General features: G+C 38.9%; 1 protein-coding gene across 9 annotated transcripts in view; it reads left to right on the top strand.

Annotated features, from left to right (window-relative positions):
* Positions 1-18885, top strand: part of CNOT4 (CCR4-NOT transcription complex subunit 4) — a 100835-nt gene that overhangs the window by 80022 nt on the left and 1928 nt on the right. For 6 of the 9 annotated variants that reach the window (XM_080393257.1, XM_080393256.1, XM_080393259.1 and 3 more), the window contains 2 exons: positions 1785-2282; positions 18441-18653. In XM_080393257.1, the coding sequence (XP_080249383.1) occupies positions 1785-2282; positions 18441-18653 (711 nt within the window). The remainder of the gene's footprint in view (positions 1-1784; positions 2283-18440; positions 18654-18885) is intronic. The other 3 variants (XM_080393262.1, XM_080393263.1, XM_080393264.1) reach the window with 1 other exon arrangement.

Genomic DNA, 18885 nt, shown 5'->3' with positions numbered 1-18885 from the left:
TTTACCCCTTCACAGATCATTAAGATTTGTCACTTGACTACAAATAAATTGCAGGGATGTAAGGGTTTATTCTAAAAAAAATAATAGTTTACAGAGTTTTCCAGCTGCATGGCTAAATTATTACAAGTGCTTGTTTTAGTTTTTCTTAGCCATGTGCCTGTCTAAAAAATGGGGTGACATTTATGCTTAATATTTAATGTTACAGGTTTTTGAGTGGGTGAAATAAGTGGTGTCAGTATATGTTGGTGTAATAATCTGTTATAATCTATAATTCCAACATCAGCTGTGCAATAGAAATCAGAATTCTCTTTAGTATCCTGTATAGTTATCTGGAGGTGCCTAATCTTTCTTTTCTGGAGTGAAATTATATACATTCAGAAAAGATAAAAATATCGTCAATTGCATCAACTGAAGGATACCTGTATTTTCCAGGTACTTTCCTATGAAATACCACTTCATATGAATGGAACATCATTTAGGGTGTATATGTGTAGTCTTGGGAACGGTTAACAGTATTTAAGAGCCCACAAATAATAAGTCTGTGGGAGTTAGAAAATTAAATGACACTATCAGTAATAAATGGAATGTAAATGATACGTTAGGATGTAGTTGGTTTACTTGGTGATTAGTCTTCTTTTGATGTTTGTCTGTCTTCTGGATGTTATAACCCTGTTTGAACAGTATTTATTACTAAGGAAATTACTTGCTGCTGAGGTAGTATATGCACCAATTTTGTGAGGATTAAGTAGCAGAGAGATGATTTCCAGGTAGTAGGATCTTGTTTGTTTCATAATACAAAAAATGTATGGTTGCTATTTAAATAAGAATACAAATTACGGGTTTCTGTCTGTCTAGAAACCCTTTATCTATCGGCATGGATTTTAGAGTGAAAACAGAAGTGTAGATTTATTTTCTGAGGATACTGAGCTTAAATTCGAACTACTTAAAGCAGCAGACCAGGCTCCCTACCAGCAGGGGGAGTTAATGTTGTGAGTGATACTGCCTTGTACTTACCAGCTTGGATTACCAGTTTTGAGGAAAAATACCATGAAACTAGATCCAGCCTTCACTAACCTGAATAAGAAATTTAGACTGTATAATGAAACGAAGCAGTAACTGAAAATGCAAGGAAATTCTGGTAACCTCTTTTTGCAACATTGCCTTAAAATATTTTAACAATATCTTATAATTCAGTTCCTTACTTCCTTTTGTTTTATCAAGGTGTCTGCTCAGTGTGGCTTGTTTTGCTTTATAATGGTAGACAGTAGGGTGTTTTTGTTGTTTTAACCACTGCTTGGAGGTTTCCCCTTTGAGAGGGAACATGTACTCCCCACCTTTCTTGCACAGCAGAGCTGAAGCACAGCATTAATACTGAAAGCAAAATACTGAAGTGAATAACACCCTTATTTTAAACTCTGGTCACACTTCCATCCACTAATACGGGTGTAAAGAAGGTTCTAAGCAAGTGTTTATTTGTCTTTTTCTACTTGGTGCTCTTACTAAAAATACTTACTTGACAAAGCTTTTCTGTAATTCAGGAACAGAGCAATTTTGCACTAAAAATTCTATTTGCTAGTTTTACCACTTCACCTTAAGTAGAAGTCTGTGACAGTTTGATCTGAAAGTGGCATTCTAAGCTTATGAATAAGGTGTCTTTGGGCATTGTGTAAAGAAGTACTGTATGCAAGGTAGCGGGCAACGTAGTGTGATATGCCCAGGCTGAAATTTTTATATGGAAAAATAGTAATTCTTGTTCTAAATCCTGTTCCTCTCCTCTCTGACAGAAACCATACCAGTATCCTCTTCCACAGACTGGCAAGCGGCTTTTGGGTTTGGTTCCTCCAAACAGCAAGAGGACGACTTAGGGTTTGACCCCTTTGACATCACCCGCAAAGCCTTAGCAGACCTGATTGAGAAGGAACTGTCAGTCCAAGACCAACCTTCCCTCTCGCCCACATCTCTTCAGAACCCTACCCCACACACTACAGCTGCCAAAGGGCCAGGCTCTGGATTCCTGCATCCTGCTGCACCAACAAATGCCAACTCTCTCAGTAGCACCTTTCCAGTCATGCCACAGAGGTTCCCACAGTTTCAACAGCATCGAGCAGTTTACAACTCCTTCAGTTTTCCAGGCCAAGCAGCTCGCTATCCTTGGATGGCCTTCCCACGCAATAGCATCATGCACTTGAACCACACAGCAAATCCCACCTCAAATAGTAATTTCTTGGACTTGAGTCTCCCACCACAACACAGCACAGGTCTGGGAGGGATTCCTATATCAGGTAGGTGTATCAGGACAGCCATGAATATGACTTAATGCTTTCAGCTTCTCTGAGCCAAGACAGGAAAAGAGAGTAGCCAGTTACAAGTGGTAGAGTAGTATCTTTTGACTGCCATACTAGGTTTATGAACAGAGAGGGGAATGTTGTTTTAAATAGGCCCTTTCCATTTAAAAAAAAAATTATCTGGATGTTTAGCCTTGTAATATTGAGCTTTATAAGGAAGGTGGAGTATTCTGTGCCCGCTTTATTTTGTGCCAAAGCAATTTGGTATTTTGGTACTTCAGTCTTGCCAGGCTGGCTTTACTGAAGAGTAGGCCGTGGAAGCTCATTACAACCTTCATGTCAACATGCAGGTGCTGACCAGAGTTCTTAGAATTGTGCAAAAAATTGTAATACTGGTAATTTATGCCAGAAGTCTTGGTTGGGTTGTTCCTTCTTGTGCATAACCAAATGCCTGCACAATAAAACATTCAGTGCTGTTCATTTCTGTACTTCAGATGGCGTTAATATGCTAACTTTTCACTGAATGGATGCTCGAAATGTGCGTCAGAGGATTCATCCTGATTGTGAGGGTTGCGATGTCAAAGGAAAATAAATGTGCAGTCAGGCCAGTTCAGGCTGCCCTGAATGGATTGGTAGGCTCTTACAGCAAATGTTAAAACTAAGAAGCTTGATTCTCTCTTGAATTGTTTTGATTAAAAGTTCGCTTGTGGAATTTGGAGTCCTCCCATGCTTCTGATTTAGCTTGACCCAAACAGGTTCTCTTTTCCTAACAGGGGAAAAAAGTGTACTAAGTGTATAATGAAATGTAGGCAGAAAGTCTTTAAGCTTTTTGTAGCCTTGAGATGGAGAAAACTGCTTCTTGAGATATTGTCAGCGCTGTTGTCTTTTCATGGGTTTTGAGAAGTACTACCTGTGCTGTAAGAAAGTGATCTAGAAAAAGTAACTGTGTGGCTTTTGCTCTAGTACAAGAGCTAATTCGGCTGTTTACTTCCCTGTACTTTGTCCTCTTTGAAGGCTTGTTGCAGCTACAGTACTGCTGTAGGGTCCTTAGGCTGATTTGTAGTGTAAACACGTGGTCCAGACTAGAAATGCAAGTAGTTCAAAGTTCTTCGTACTGGCAGTGGTGAAGTTTTTAGACTAAAATGACTGATATTGGTTACACTTGAGGGAAAAAAAAAGGAAAATGTTATTTCTGATGTGGAGTAAAAATGTGGCATCCGTAGCACTGCAATTATTGCTCACTTCCCCCTAAACTTCATAGAACTTCTGGGAACATTGCAAGATACCAAGTTTTGACTTTACCACTCAGTTCTAAAAATTGCTGGTTCAAGGGGCCAGTAACAAGACTACCTTCTGAACTGGGGAGGCCAAGAAAATCCTGTAGTGTTGAAAGCCATCTGCTTGTAGTACAGATTGATTCTAGGTTTGCAAGAGTATTCTTTAAATTGCATTACTTTACTTTCAAACTGCCAAAAGGAAATTAGACCTCTGTGTTTATAGAAGACCTAGATCCTTGTTCCAGTCCTGAAGAGCCAGTTGTGTGGTGTTGGTTTATGCACAGCCCATGTCATGTGCTTCCCCCATATATTTTAAGGCGACAAAGTTGATATTGAAGTATATCCTTTCTTGTATACAACTGCTAGAACAAATTAATCTCAAAACATTTTTGGCAGATACAGTGCTAAAACTAGAAAACAAACATCTGCTGTAATCTCAATGGAAGTTCCTTTGAGTTGGTCTTAATCTCTTGCTATACAAAGCTGTTAGTTGCCTGGCTGACAGCTAGGTAGCAGCAGTTGCTGCAGTGCAAACACTTCTCAGCTGATCTACATGTCAGCTTTGATATATCTTGCAAAAAAGAATAATTGGCACGAACACAGGTTATTCCTTTTTCTTTTCCTGTTGTCAAAAATCAGCCAGTCTCAGGTAGTTTAGTTTTCTTTGCTGGGTTATGGATTTGTATTATTTGTATGGTATTTAGTGCATAGAGTTTTCTTGAGTTATCTAACTGCTTCAGAAGTACATGTAATTTGAAGGTCGAAGATGGCCTCATACCTTTTTTTATGTGCAGAGGTAATAGTTGCCAATCTATTGATTGATTGGGGTTTTTTTTTTTCAAATCTGTAGTATACAGGTCTCAATGAATTTCTTTTATATTATTTTGAAAGAATAACTCCTGTTCTTTATGCTTGCTTTTAATCCATCACTAGCAGGTATATAATTATAAAATTTTCACAGTTTCCTTATTTTATTTAGATACAGCTGTCTGGTGGGATTGGGGGAGGAAACTGTTGTACGAGTACAGAGAAATCATGTCAGTGGGACTTTGTAATAGTGCTTTGTAACAGACTCTAGCTGACCTGCTAGGAAGGTGGTGCATATCAATAGCTGTGAAGCAGTATGGAGAGACTAGTTGTAGTATACCTGAAGCTCCTTTTTATTAGCTCTTTTGTTAGTCTGTATTAAGGTGTTTAGAAACACAGCTGTTTCAGATGTAACAGCAAAAGAAACCTAGGGCAGGTGAAACTTCACATTCTGTCTTACAGCAAAGACCCTCAACTTCTGTAACTTCATGTGAATTCAGTAGGCTGTTTTCTAAATTCAAAATCAGTTGATTTCACAAAGTGTATTTGGTTAGGAAACTTGTATGAACAAAATGATACCTTTTAAACTCCTGCTGCTTCTGCTGTAGGCATTAGTATTCACATGAATTTGAAATGCTTATGTTTGACATGTTAAATGTAATGTTCTGAAGCTACCTTTTGTGTAGTTAAGAATCAGAGCTGTGCTGTATTCATAACCATGCAGTTCCAGGTAGCGCTGTTTTTGTAATGTGCACCAAATTTAAATGGAGGGGCACAGGTACTGCTTACCCATATATAATTTTTTTAAGCTCTCCTTTAAAAATACTTTCTGTATGGAATTTGGTAGCCTGTTTCTCAGAGAAGTAGTTTTTACTAAAATCATTCTGCAGTTTCCAGCAAAGTGACATAGTGACACATGATTGACTTCATAATTTTATTAGGCGTATACTTGAAATGTGTCATATTTCACGCATACATTTGTTCCCAAGCCATATTTAAATGAACTTTTTGATTGACTGATTCCCAAACTAGCTTTTTTTTTCTCCATGTATGATTTTGCAAACCATAGCAGATGTTTAGGTGTTCTTGTCATAAGGATCAATTTAGGCTTGTTGCTGTTCTCTGGCATGGGATTCTTTAGATGATTTACTGTGTAACTGTAACTGTGCTCCGGGACAAAAGTTCAGTGACTTATTATTCATGGCCATTGTGACTGTTGCTAAAAACAATCTTATTCTACATAGTGTTCATGCTATCCTAAGAATATAGGACAGTGACTATCCTCTATTCTGCAGATAATGCCAAAGGAAAGATCCGCTGACAGCAGCGTTGGGGGTGTGTGTGTATGCCTATATTTTTATGTTACTTCAAGATGACGGGAAACTCTGTAATTTGATAGCTAATATGCTATCATCTTTACTACCCGACTGCCCAGCAGTGTGTTCTAAAATAATAGGTATAGCATTGGATCATAGACTAGGTCTCACATTAACAGTGTTTTGAGACAGATGCTTATGAAATGAGATACATGCATATTAATAATGGGAAAATATAAATATATAGTTGAGTTTACTGAGTGGTTGGTAGTCATTGATTTTATTACATAGAAAAAGTACAAGAAAAAATTCACACACTTAGAAGTATGAGGAAGAAGTTGTAAATTATTAGTTCACCTTTCCCTTCAGTTCTATGGAAAATAAAGTACTTGACACTTTGAAACACTGGCTTGTCATTTCATTTATTAATTTCATAATTATCCTGAACATAATTACAAATGAGAATTTAATTGTAAGAACTTCTCAATTCAATAATAATGAGAGTGTTTGAAACTTGAACTCTTTCAAGACTAATGCCACACAATATTGTGTGTTCTACGTAAACCATTGAAACCCCTTGAGCTGGAAGGGACTCACGAGTATCATTGAGTCCCACTCCTGACTCCACACAGGGATGTCTGAAAGTTAAACCATACATCTCAGAGCATTGTCCAAATGCTTCTTGGCAAGCAATTTGTTTGTCATGCATATAATAGAAATCTAAGATAGAGGAAATCGTTAAGGGGATATAGAGACAGATAGGATGCACAAAGAATTAAACCCTGTTTAGGGTAGGGGAAGAAAAAAGTTTTACCTATTGTCCTTGAAGATACCTTGATGGGTTTTACAGTGGTTATTTTAGCCATGAAGCCCATGGATGTGGAGATTGCTGTAGACTTCTGTGATCTGTTCCTGAAACTTAAACAGGGGGCTTGAATGTCATATGTCTTTGTAGTTGAAAGTAATTAACAAATGAAAATTTTGTGCTCTCAAGACCTTTTGTTTTCATATGGTTTATCTCTTGAATGTGAACAACCTAATTGATGGAATTACACGTATTTAAAGATGAGATTGAGACAATAAATAGGTTGACGGTTTTATTAAGTTTGGGTGCCGTCCAGCAGTCTTTGTGGTAGTGGTGTTGCATTTCCTTATTGAGACACTGATTAGCATGTGCGTTTTTGAATCTTGCCCACATTTAGGTTTTAGTGAAGCAATAGGTGGTAGTGGGAAGGGCAAATCAGTGATGGTTGATTTAAGAAGGTCCAACTTCTTCCTGCTCTTAAGTCTTGAGCTCTTCCGTATCTTAAAAACTTGTGTTGCTGCATCATCTCCCACTTTAAATTTTCTGGCTTCTGTGCCCCCACCTATTGTATGTCTTGAATATCAAATCTTTTCTTGCCTAATGCTACCTTTTGGACAACATTCTAGTAAAACACAGAAGATGGCTGTGATCATATTGTTTAAAATACTTTAGACCGTGGAGAAAGGTGAGATACCAGAATTAGTGCTGACATGCTCCGCCTTTAATACTAAGAGTCCTCGTCTGATTTTATATTTTCCCAAAATGTAACCTCATTTCTGTTTGGGGCACACATTTGACCTTTGTCCTTTTGACCTTGTGTCCTCTGGGTTGATTCTTAGTAGTTGATTCTGTCTCCTGAACAAAAAAAACCCCACAACTTGTTTTATACAGTTGTGGAACCAAAAAAATCGAATTTGCAGCATAGCAGCTGACGCTTTTCTGTGGTCTCAGGATAGTAATTCGGTATGGAATTCTGCTTCTGCTACTGTGCGTTTTTAAAAGAGGGTCTGGCCTGTGTGGTAGGGCTGAATTCAGCATTTTGTAAAACTTAAAATTCTCCAAACGCTGTGTACAAAATGCATTTAATCCTATACCCTAGCAACAGGCAGTGTGACTTAAGAGATGTGAGGCTGCAGTGTTTTATTTGGGCGCAGCGGTTGAAAGAGCATTTTGCTACACTCTTCCTCTTGACCTGACAATATATGAAAGGTTTAACACTGTTTTTTAAGTATTGATGGCCCTGTTTTTAATGGTAAGAAATGCATTAGTCCATTAATTTTCTGTCCTAATCCTTTAAAGAAGACCGCTTGCTCTCTTGATGGTCTTCCTTGATGTTTGGCCTTCTGACAGCAGCTGGGCAGAAGGCATGGCAGCCAAACATCATCTTTTCTGTGCCCCTGGTTAGATCTATGGCTGCCTTTAGCTGAAGTCTTTCTCTGATTAGGTATAAATATTGAAAATGGGAAATCTGGTGAAAAACTTGGCTGATACAACTGTTGTTGGTGCTGTGTGTTTGGCACCTACAAAGGTTTGTACCTTTCCAGACTGTAAGGCAGCTCTTCTCAGAAGTGAAAGTGTTACTGTGATGCCAAGGTCTCTTCTCATTTGAAAATAAAGGTCTGAACACTGCTTTGAAATTGTAAAATGAAAAGTACCATTTGTAAATGACCCTCAGATATTTTCCCCAACTATGATGACTGCTCCTAGTTCAGCCTTTGCCCCACTGAGTATTTTGTTCTTCTCATCAGTCCTTATGCCCACTGCATCCCTCTTAGTTCCATAGAGGTTCTCAGCCCTCCTTCTTTAGGAGGTGCTTTGTGTGTATGTGTTTCGCACCTCCAAAATTCATTCTCCTTTTATTTCCAGTCATAACTAACTTCCTATTTCACTGGTGAAGAGGCGAAGTGTTCAGCACAATACGGAATAAATTCAATTTGAAAATAAACAGAAGCTTGCTTGCTTTTGTTGCTCTGGAGGTGTTGTGGTTGTGGTTTTTAATGCACCCAGAGTGATGCTGCTAGGTTTAAAACAAAGTAAATGGAAGTGTAATTTCAGATTAACATCAAAAATATTAAATCAGTGCCAAGATTGAAGTCACACTGTTGAAATCTGCTGTGGGTATTCCTTGTCTTGCTTTTGGAGTCTTGTCCCTTCACTCCCATACACTTTCTACATTTACTGCTAAGGTCTGCCTGCCTTAGCATTAATCTTGTCACGATCTCTAAGAGAACTTCATCCACAGCACCTGCCCTCTAAGTCCTGCTACTTCTCCATCTGTTCCAAAATGTCTTGTCACACACACACACGCTTCCCTCCCAGTGCCTTTCCAGTGCTAATATTGCAACTGTTTTTAAAACCCTGTGGAATTTTTTCTTATGATTGTTTCAGAGATACTGTTCCAAATAAAGCTCAATATATATCTGTGCCCTCATCTCTGGAAGCTTGCTTTTAAGCTCTTACGAATTTCTTAAAATCTGTGATTGTACAATTATTAGGGATGGCAGTAAAAGACTGAGTAGTAAGATAACTATTTTTAAATGTGTAATTTTATTTTGGAAGAAGAAAATGTGTCAAAATATAAAGGAAAAAAGTAGGAAAAATACAATCCTCTAACTTCTCTTGGCTGCAATAGATCAGAGGAATGACTAATCACATTAACGCTGCTAGACTTGAAATAAATGCAGTGTTGGCTGGAATAGGTGGCCTGAGTGGCTGACCCAGTTTGCATTCTGGACCATCAGTCCTGACAGCTTTTTGGGTAACTCTTCGCCAGAAATGGGGGGAAATGAGCACATGGGAGCCATTTCACATCAAACTTCCTGACTGATTGTAGCAGTGACACCAAATGAGCTTTGGCTGCGCCAAATACTGGGCCTTTGCCTATTTTTATTGCTTATGGAACAAGAACTTTGCTTTGTTCTTCAGGGCTGATTCAAGAAAGTTTAGAAAGGCCGTTTCCTTTCCACGGGTAACCTGTAAGGCCTTGGGATGGCTCTGCAGTCATGTAAGAGGCAGCTCTGTTGGCTGCTGCAGCGTTTGCCTCCCTCCTCCAGCAGGCAGGTGCTTAGCTGCGAGGTGCAGTGCTCTCTTGGACGCTCTTTTAAAATACAAACTGGCACTTCAAAAAACACAGTAGACCACTAGCATGAGTTAAAAGATGTAATTATCTTAGTGATGTTAAAAACCTGGCATTTTCCCTTTAAAGACTGGAAATAAGTACACTTGGCACTGCCAAGTGTAAATAGTGGTGCCTAACAAGAGGCTGTGCCTTGTGCGGGGAGCGGAAACTTTGCCACCTTCCGAGTCAAGTCCATCTTGCAAAATGCCAATTATGACTGAATTTTAGCAGAAAGCACAGATAGTTTGTAGGCATTCTGTGTAAAAAAAAAAAAAAAATCTTGAAATGCACAGATTTGAGCACCCATTTAAGAAAGAGCAAACACTCTTTTAAAAAAATTGTATTTGGGAAGGGTGTAAATGATACATCCTGAAGGGGTAGCAGCAATGGGAAGAGCAGCTTTACAAAAAGTGTTTCTCCTCCTAGTAATACCAAATCACACTTGGGGCAAGGGGGAGGGAATCTCATCTTTTCCATACCTTGACATCTCTTGGTTTCTTCCACATCACAACCTCATTTGAACTTCAGCTTGTTCCCGAAGGAGTTCTTTAAAAAGTACAGCACATCTTTGAAATGTGGGTCACCTCTATTGCAAGACAGCATTTAGAATCAGAATGAAATTATGTCATAGAAGTTTTGGTTCTCTTCTCAGCTTTCTCGCATTTTACCTCAATCATTCTGTGGGAATATTAGATAACTGCAAATATACATCAGTCTTAATTGTTGGCTACAGATGTAGGAAGAATTAAAAATGAGTTGATAATTTCTCAGAGTAGGTATTTCACTGTGCTAATACTAGTCTCTCACCCTTGGTCAGAGAATTGCCTGGGTACTCCTGGAATCCAGAACCTTCACAAGTTGATAGACTCTTGCTAATTGTTGATACAGCTTTGAAAATCTGATTTTTCTTTGATAATTCTAGCTATTGCATTGGCCATAGGGCAAATTCCATATATTTTGTCTTTTTAATACATGTATCTATGCATGTACCCACAGCTACACTTGTATGCACAGGATCTTCATTTGAGGTCAAAGGGGTTTTTATTGACAAAGTAACCTGGTAAGATTGGTCCTGATGCAGGATCTAAGTAAGCAGCAGGTATACTTGGGTTACAAGAAACTTCATTTTCTCAAACAAATGGAGTTGCATGTCTTTCTCAGCTTTTTATCCGAAGTGTTCTGTATGTAGGATTCAGGTATTTATTTTCTTTGTTTCAGTATCTTAAGTCTTTGTGTGCTCAGTATAGATTTATGTTGATATTTAAAAATCTTCCATGGTGAGAACTGGCTATCTTCTTATGGGATCCTTCTTTGCATGAAAAGCATCTTGTTAGCCCACACGAGAAAAAGGCTATTATACTGACTATTTATTGTGGATTTGTATGCAGGACAGTGGGCCCAAACTTGATTGACGTTCTACAGTTGACCACTATGTGTTTTTAGCAATAAACAATTAAAAAGTCAGCAATAAAAAATGGCAGTATGCCGTGGAAACACTTGATATGAAGTCACACATGTTTTTCCAAGCAAGTTAGAATCTCGAGTTGAAATTTACTTACAGCTTAAAATTGGATGGCTGGCTGCTGAAATTATGTATTAGATTTGGTCTCTTGAGCCATGGTAGGTAGAAGTCAATCACAAGAACTTTCCAGAATATTTAAAGTAAAGTTGCTTTTCTCAAACCGGATAAAACTCTGACACTGTACATACAAGCAAATATGAATCTTCTTGTTGAATATCTAAGGTGAGCTGTCCCATCAGTGATGTTGTAGAAGGGATTTCCCCGGAAAAAAAATTAACTTTCTGACTCTTAACACTAGTTTAATCACAGCAAGCCTAAAAGTTGTACTGTCAGATATTCATCAAAAAGGGAAATTACTTAGAAAAATTTACTTTCCCATTTGAAGTGTATACTTTTCAATATATTCCTCTTCTATTGGTAGTTTGACTTACTGGCATGTTAAGTTGCACTCGATACATCTTAAAATCAAAAAATAGTGCTTTTCTTGATGTAAATTGCTATCTTTTAAATTGGGTGCATGTGCAGTTAATATAACTATGGAAATCAATGTGGAATCAAGATAAAAGCTGCTTTACTTGCTTTATTTTAAAGCTGAGGATAGACTAGTGTTTATTGACTGCCAAAGCCAATTTTGTAGGTATGAGTATGTATGTACGCTTCTTTTGCTTCCCCAGCTTATAGAGCTCATGATCATAAAACTTTTAATTTGAAATCTGCGCTGTGGAATGACTCTTAGAAGGCTGTTTTCGTGGATTTGCCAAGTTGCTTCCTCTGTGTCACTGAGAATGTCAGCAAGGCTTTGAAATGTTCCCTGCAAACAGCTTTATCTTGTCGTGCTCTTGTCATTTGGTATCTCCCTAAAGTGAAGTGGCTACTTTTGTATTCCTGATGGGGAGGACAGATTCAGTTCTTTAATCTCCCCATGATATTCTCAGGCCTCTGTGAATGGGTGAATCTTGATCGTTTGGGTTAAGCATTGTGAGATTCCTAGAAATCTGGATACACAGAATTAATGGTGTTTTAAGAGTGAAATCCCTCAGACTACAGCAGTGTAGCTGGGATTTTTCTCATGGTTTTAAAAAATGCATGAGCAAACAAGCTTATTATTCATATTGAAGTGGCACAGGTAATTTTTATTGTAACTGTTTTGTTGATGGCTAAGTATATAAGATTTGGATGAAAGGCTTTTTTGTTTATTTAATGTCATTGAGCATAATTTCCTTTTAGGCTGTGGCAAATCATCCTCTCCTCTTCCCCACTCAGAGTGGAATAGTGGACAACTTTTTGCACAATATAAATGCCAATAGCAGAAAGTCACTTTGAGATGAAAACTGAGAAGCCCCAGTCCCTTTTTGGAATAGGGTAACAGGATGTGTCACAGAAAGCACAGACTATCTGTAGTATCTGTGAAAACAGTAGCACAAAGTGCAGGCTGAGGCTAACAGGGCTGTCACTGCAAAGGGTATGCTTTTCTGGTGGCCCCATTTGTTTCTGATTGAGTTGAAAGACTCCTGGTGAGCTCTTTCTGGTAGTCTTTCCTGTTCCTTTGTCATTCTGGTTGTCTTGCCAAAGCTTCAGAACTAACTTTACCGTGCAGTGTCCTTGAAGATTTCACAAGGGCCTTTTTAGGAGCAGGACATTGCAATAGCCATTCTGTCACCAAATACACCTCGATAGTCACTTTTGTTGCCACTCTGTGCGGTCAAGTATGTGACGTTGCTAAAAAGTTTCTTCTTTCATAGGATGGTATTCCTCTGAAATTCTTGTGTTTGTTTGAAGCTTTTCTGTACCACTATTGTGTGCCTTGGTCACACACATGGCATACTGATGAGTTCTTAAAAAAGAAGTAAATAATTGCAACCTAGATTTGCAGGACTGCTTGCTTTTCAGCAGGACTAGAATATTTAGGACTCGACATAAAGATATTTAATGGCTTTGTACAAATATTATGAAATCAGACACTTGTAATAGCTTGGAATATAATTTTGGCAAAGAAATATGCTTACTTAATATGATGGTCTTGTGATCTTTGCTGTTGGTCATATTTATGTTAAGTATATACTGTGTGAATTTTGATAGGGATTTGGCCATAGACTTGTATCAGAATTGGGGCAATAATTTGACATGGTCTGGTCTTGGTAGGACATTTTAGTGAGCTTGTCTCCTGCCCAGTAAACTAAGACATGCTACCCCATTACCCTCAGTATAAAAGATAAGTGCCCTCAGCATCACAAATGTGGTGCAGCCAAATCTGAAGCACTTCTGGGTTTATGTTGTGGTGTCATTTGTCAGAAGTTATGAAGTCATGGAACAGCCCATATCAATGCAGCTGATGCTTGTGCAAACTTATTCTAAAGTGTTGATTATGTACAACAGAACAGTGTTCCTGGCTTGGCCATCATCCTCTTTGCCATCTCTCCCCCAAATACACACTGCTTTGCCTCATTTGAAGGAATAATGTTAAGGCATCACGGGCAGAAGATATTGAGGTAATGCTATGAGACTGTCTGGTAAGATGTCATGATGGGGCAATGATTTTATTTAAAATTAATTAAATGACCAGGTTTTACATAGATGAACATGCAAGCTTCTCAGTTATATTCTATTTTAAGCTGACTTTTAAGGTTTTTTTTATTTATTTAAATCAGGTGAACAGGTTAAGTTTGTGGTAAAGCTTTTTTTCTTCCCTTTGCTCACTTTAGGACAGTGGTTGACTGAATTTTACATACAAGTGTTTGTATTTCATGTTGGTATAATACCTCAGACACATGAAAAAGATCAGCACTAGAACTGTGGCATCTGTTCACCTGTGTAAAGGCAAGTTTCCACTCTACCAGATGGGATTATGAAATGCACATCAAGGGAAGACTGGAGTTCAGGGTGTGTATTTGAGCCTATTTTTCATTTGAGTGGTGGTGCTTTCAGTGATGCTTCACCAGGTTATTCTCTCTTTGGAGACAAAGCTGGGGCATAGGGGGAGGAATCTCCAATTTATCTTGGTGTGTAAAATCTTGATTGCAGTCAACTGGGTTTTAACTTGTTTTGTTCTGGTTTCCCACTCTCTGTGGACATACTGCTTTAAATTAGGATGAGGCTATGGAAGGAGGGGTAAGTGTTTACACTCCTTGTCTCATGCCCCTAGGTTATGATGTTCAATTCAGAAGTCTGCTAGCTAGCTAGGTAAAACACTACTCCAACCAATTAAGGTTAGAAGCAGGGAAAGATAATGGGCAAATGCCCTTTTTAATGGATCTGTATTAACTGGGAGCTAGCCTTTTCTCATTTTTAGCTGTGGTACTAACTTCATGGTGAAGCATAACTTAATTAACAGAAAGGACAAACAGACTGACTAGTGAGTAGAATTTCTTCTGAAGATACTTAACTTTCTTCAGGTAGTGGAAGTAACTCCTGCTTCTGAGGTGGACTTGCATTTTTTTTCTTAGGCTGTTGGTTTAAAACTTGTCAAGACTCAAAGACATGCTGATTTTAATTCTTCGGATTGGATATTGCAGCATAGAGCCTGGAGATTGCTCACGTACTTGGGTTGCATCAGGAATTTTTCCAACTAGGTGTTTTACTCGTCATAGCCAGTAACTGAGGCCTCAGAGGGCAGTGCAGGGATCAATAGAGAATATACGATGCTCTACAATACTCCCATCTACTTAACACCTTCATGCACTTTAATCAGTTACCAGATTTCATATTACAGGAATAATTTAATTTTTGCTTAGGGACTGGGAGTCTGACAAAGCTGTGAAGCTTTGGTCCTGTTTGGATGGATGTTTTTTTACCCTGTGCATTTGTTAGCCAAGCTGGAAAAACCCTGTTACAGACACTTGAGTAATGTGTTGCTTGTTTTTTCTTTGGTGTCAGAGGGCAATGATTTCATCATAGCTTGCCTTTCAACCCTACAAACCCAGCTGTCTGGGAAAGACAATAAATCTTTTGGAATTCTCTGTGTTGTCACTTTTGTACCCAGGAGCACAAGATGTTAATAAATGAACTGCCTTATTGCTAGCAAATGCATCCTTTTAGGCCTTTGATCTCTTCTGTGATTCCAAGTGGATTTTGTACTTATAGTTGAGATAAAGGGCAGGTCTTCCTCAGCTGCTTCTTATTTTTGTTTCTGTGTTAGGGTACACAGCAATGGTGCACTATGCATGCCTCACAGATGAATGTCTCCTCACCAAACAGTGCCAGCCTCTTCTGTTCTTTGAAAATCTTGTATCTCAGCTGCTTGCTATCTTTTTGGACTCTTACATATACTGCATTATGTCTCTCAAATGGAGGATAACATGAAAAAAATACACATATTTTCTTAGCCCAGGGTGGCCTAATGCTCTATTACATTTATTTTCCTATCCTGTTCCTTGTAAGTATGACATCTTGCTGGCTTTGTCTTGACTAGACTTCCTCAATGATGTGTTGCAAGTGTGTCGTTTACTATGTGTTTATGTTCTTGCTCATGAGCTTTGAGGGCATATTGGGGATTATTAATGTCCCTAAGATCATCGTGAGCTTGCATATCCTCAGCTCACAGGTATTGCGATGAGTATGCTCGCTCATGCATGGTCCTAGTAAGCATCTTGTGTGTGCTTTTTCCCTTGTAGTAGAAGGGATTAATTAAACTGAGCTTCATTTCTTTGCACAAGCTGTTGGAGTCGGTGGTGAGAAAATAAAGTGGAAACTAATGGTGTACCATGCAGAATCTGCTGGACACTTATTTCTGTGATTGTGAGCTGGCTACTTTTGTTCTGAAAAATTAATTTAGATCTTGTCTCCAGTAGGCTTATGGATGTTCAAGAGGGTTGTGAGCAAATATCAAGGATATATCTGACTAACACTTTTTTCAGTTTTGATTTATTTTTTTTAACCCTAGAATCATAGGTTTGAATGAAAAATGTATTGCACCAAACTATTTAAAACTGTTTGTGTGCATTGGTATTGCAAAGAAAAAAGTGAGAGCTCTGGAGGGAACAGGAAGTAGATTCAATGTATAGTAGGAGAAATTAAAGTAGAAGTGAAAGCCAGTTGTGTGCATTATGGCTTGATGCTAAACAGACATAGAACAAGTTACCGATAAGCTTGCGTTTTTTTCACCCGAAGTGACTTGTACACCAGGCCCTACAGAACACAGTGCTGCACATAGTGTGTGGATAAAGTCACATTTGTCTGGACACTTAGTGCATCTGTTGCTAAAGTGTTACTAAAAAGCTGCTCTTAGGTTACTTGCGTGAGGCAGAGCTGCAGTTCGTTACTGCTATTTTTCTTCTCCTGTAGCATTTAAAAATTTTAATCTTTAGATGTAACATTATACATGTAGTAAGGGGTAGGCTTTTGGGTTTACTTCCACTACCTGACTTTTGACCTGTCTCTTCTTTGTTTATGGAAATGCCTAGGAGTTGTCTGTCTGTCCCATGGAGGTATCTCATGCTGTAACCTCTGAGCAAGAGTGGTTCCCCAGTCTCAGCCAGTGAGTGGGGATAACAGCGGTTGTCTGTAAACCTTCCAGAGTCTGTTGTCAAATGTATTTTGGAAACTTGCCCAGGCACAGAGGATGATTTTCCTAGTACACTCTGCATCTGTGCTGTTATCCCTGTCCAGGCTCCATGCGTAGCATCAGTCTGTCTGGCCACAGATGTTCTAAGTGTCAGCTGCTGTACTGTTATGTGAGGACATTTATGCATGCCGATGGATGCTTGTGCGAAAACTGCTGCATTAGGCATGCATAGGGTTAGAAATGAATGCATTGCTCCAACAGTCATCATAGGCAAAGTAGATATAGCAGATTTGCATAATAAATATTTTAGACCGTATCACCAACTGAACTTCAAAACAAGTTATTTCCTGTGATTTGTGATTAAAGTTGCTTGCTGTAATTCTATACAGAAGCAGAATCTTACATAATGTTTGTTCTAAAAAACCTGTGGTCTGGGGAAGGGAAGGTTCTGCATGAAAGCACAGGATATCAAGAATTTGCATTCCCCCCCTGCCCCCCCTTACAAAAAGGTAATTGCTCAAGACATCAATTCTTTCTAAAATTCTAAAAATTGCCAAGGCAGGTTTTGATAGCAAACGAGATTGCTTTCTTCACTCTCCAGCATACAGTGTTGCAAGTTAGTGATACCCTCTAATTTTCTGTGAAGACTTAAAAGTCTTCTGTTGTTGATGAAGTAGTAGTGTTTTCTAAGTATCTCACTGTAACACTTCCGATTGACATCGGGGTCCTTTCTTCAATTAGGATAGGCAGAGATGGTTTAGGAAAAAAAAAAGTTGTATTAGAGGCCTTTGTCAAAAAGGGCGTGCTACCAATGTACTACCCAACACGCGTGGTCATATATATTTGACCACAAGTTAAGTATGATTTCTGTATTGGCTGATAAATGCTAGGATGCTTGTGTCTGGTTTGTTTTGCTTTGAGACATCTAAAGCAGGAGATGATTGTAGAACCTGATAGTCTGTTCTAGATAGTAAGGTTTAACGTTTTTGTTCAGGGATCACTTGCTGTAGTGCTAATAGGCACATTATCCTGTTGTCCTTTTTCAGTATGTGCCCTGAAACATTCAGGCAAATAGTTGACTTGACTGTTTTGGTGTCCAGCTGGTTTGCTTCTAACCAAAGTTTTGAGGATATTGCTGTGTCGGGAATTATTCTGAACAGTCTCTAAAGAATTTTCACTACTGTTCTTCAACTGCAAGAGGAAATTGCACTCCCTCCAACTTCGAGAACCTAATTACCACTTCCTTTGGAAGAACATCTGTAGGGCTATGAATGAGTGAGCTGTAACAAACAAAAAACTTCTGTGATGTTCCTCCACCTCATTGGTTCCTCGTGTTCAGTTTCTATCACAAAGCCCTACCGAGCCTTTCTTCATTTTAACATACTTCAAAGAAAACAACCCTTTTGAGCCTGCTGCCCATTCATAAAGCAGTCAGATTGGGTTATCTAGCTTGCAACAGAGGTATTTTCATAAAGGATCTGGTAGGTTTTCCCCTATTAGTAATAGAGGGAGAGCCACTATGCCCTTGATTATTTGAGCCTCTGAACTGAAAAAAATGGGGAAATATGAGTTGGAGGAGGAGTTAAATCTTTCTCCCACTCCCTTATACTTGGTTTAAAACCTGCCAGTCCCTCAGAGTAACTCATCAATCACATAAACATTGACCTTAGTTTTTGAACAGGAAAAGTATTAAATGCTTAGCTTAAAAAGTAAAAACAAAATCCCATACCCCACCAAAGAAGGACATCTGTTTCTAACTTCAGCTTTTTATTTTTTTATCTTTCATTTTTTTTGTTGGTAAATCTCCCAGACAACAGCAGTTCTGTAGAGAGTTTAAATATGAAGGAATGGCAGGACGGGCTAAGGGCACTTCTACCGAACATTAACATCAACTTTGGTGGACTGCCCAATGCTTCTTCCCCCTCCAACGCCAACCACAGTGTACCAACGTCCAACACTGCCACCACCGACAGCCTGAATTGGGACAGCCCTGGCAGCTGGATGGACCCCGCAATCATCACAGGTAACCGTTTCTCACTCCTTCAGCTCCGCTGGCAAACCATCAAATGGGTATTTGGCACAAACTGATATACATCTGGAAAAAGAAAAAGTCAGTATGCGGTGGTCTCTTCCAGCTTCCATCCACAAAACCTCAAGGGTCCAGGAATTTTTGTGGAACCACTAGGCATAACAAAGCATCACTTAGGCCTTTGCAATGTATGCCCGGGACCTTTGCAGGCAGTCAGGCGGATCAG

The sequence above is a fragment of the Falco punctatus genome, assembly GCF_963210335.1.
Source record: "Falco punctatus genome assembly, chromosome: 6".
In the NCBI taxonomy this organism is placed as follows: domain Eukaryota; kingdom Metazoa; phylum Chordata; class Aves; order Falconiformes; family Falconidae; genus Falco; species Falco punctatus.
Note: the sequence above shows the minus strand (reverse complement) of the source record. Positions and strands in the feature narration are given on the sequence as shown.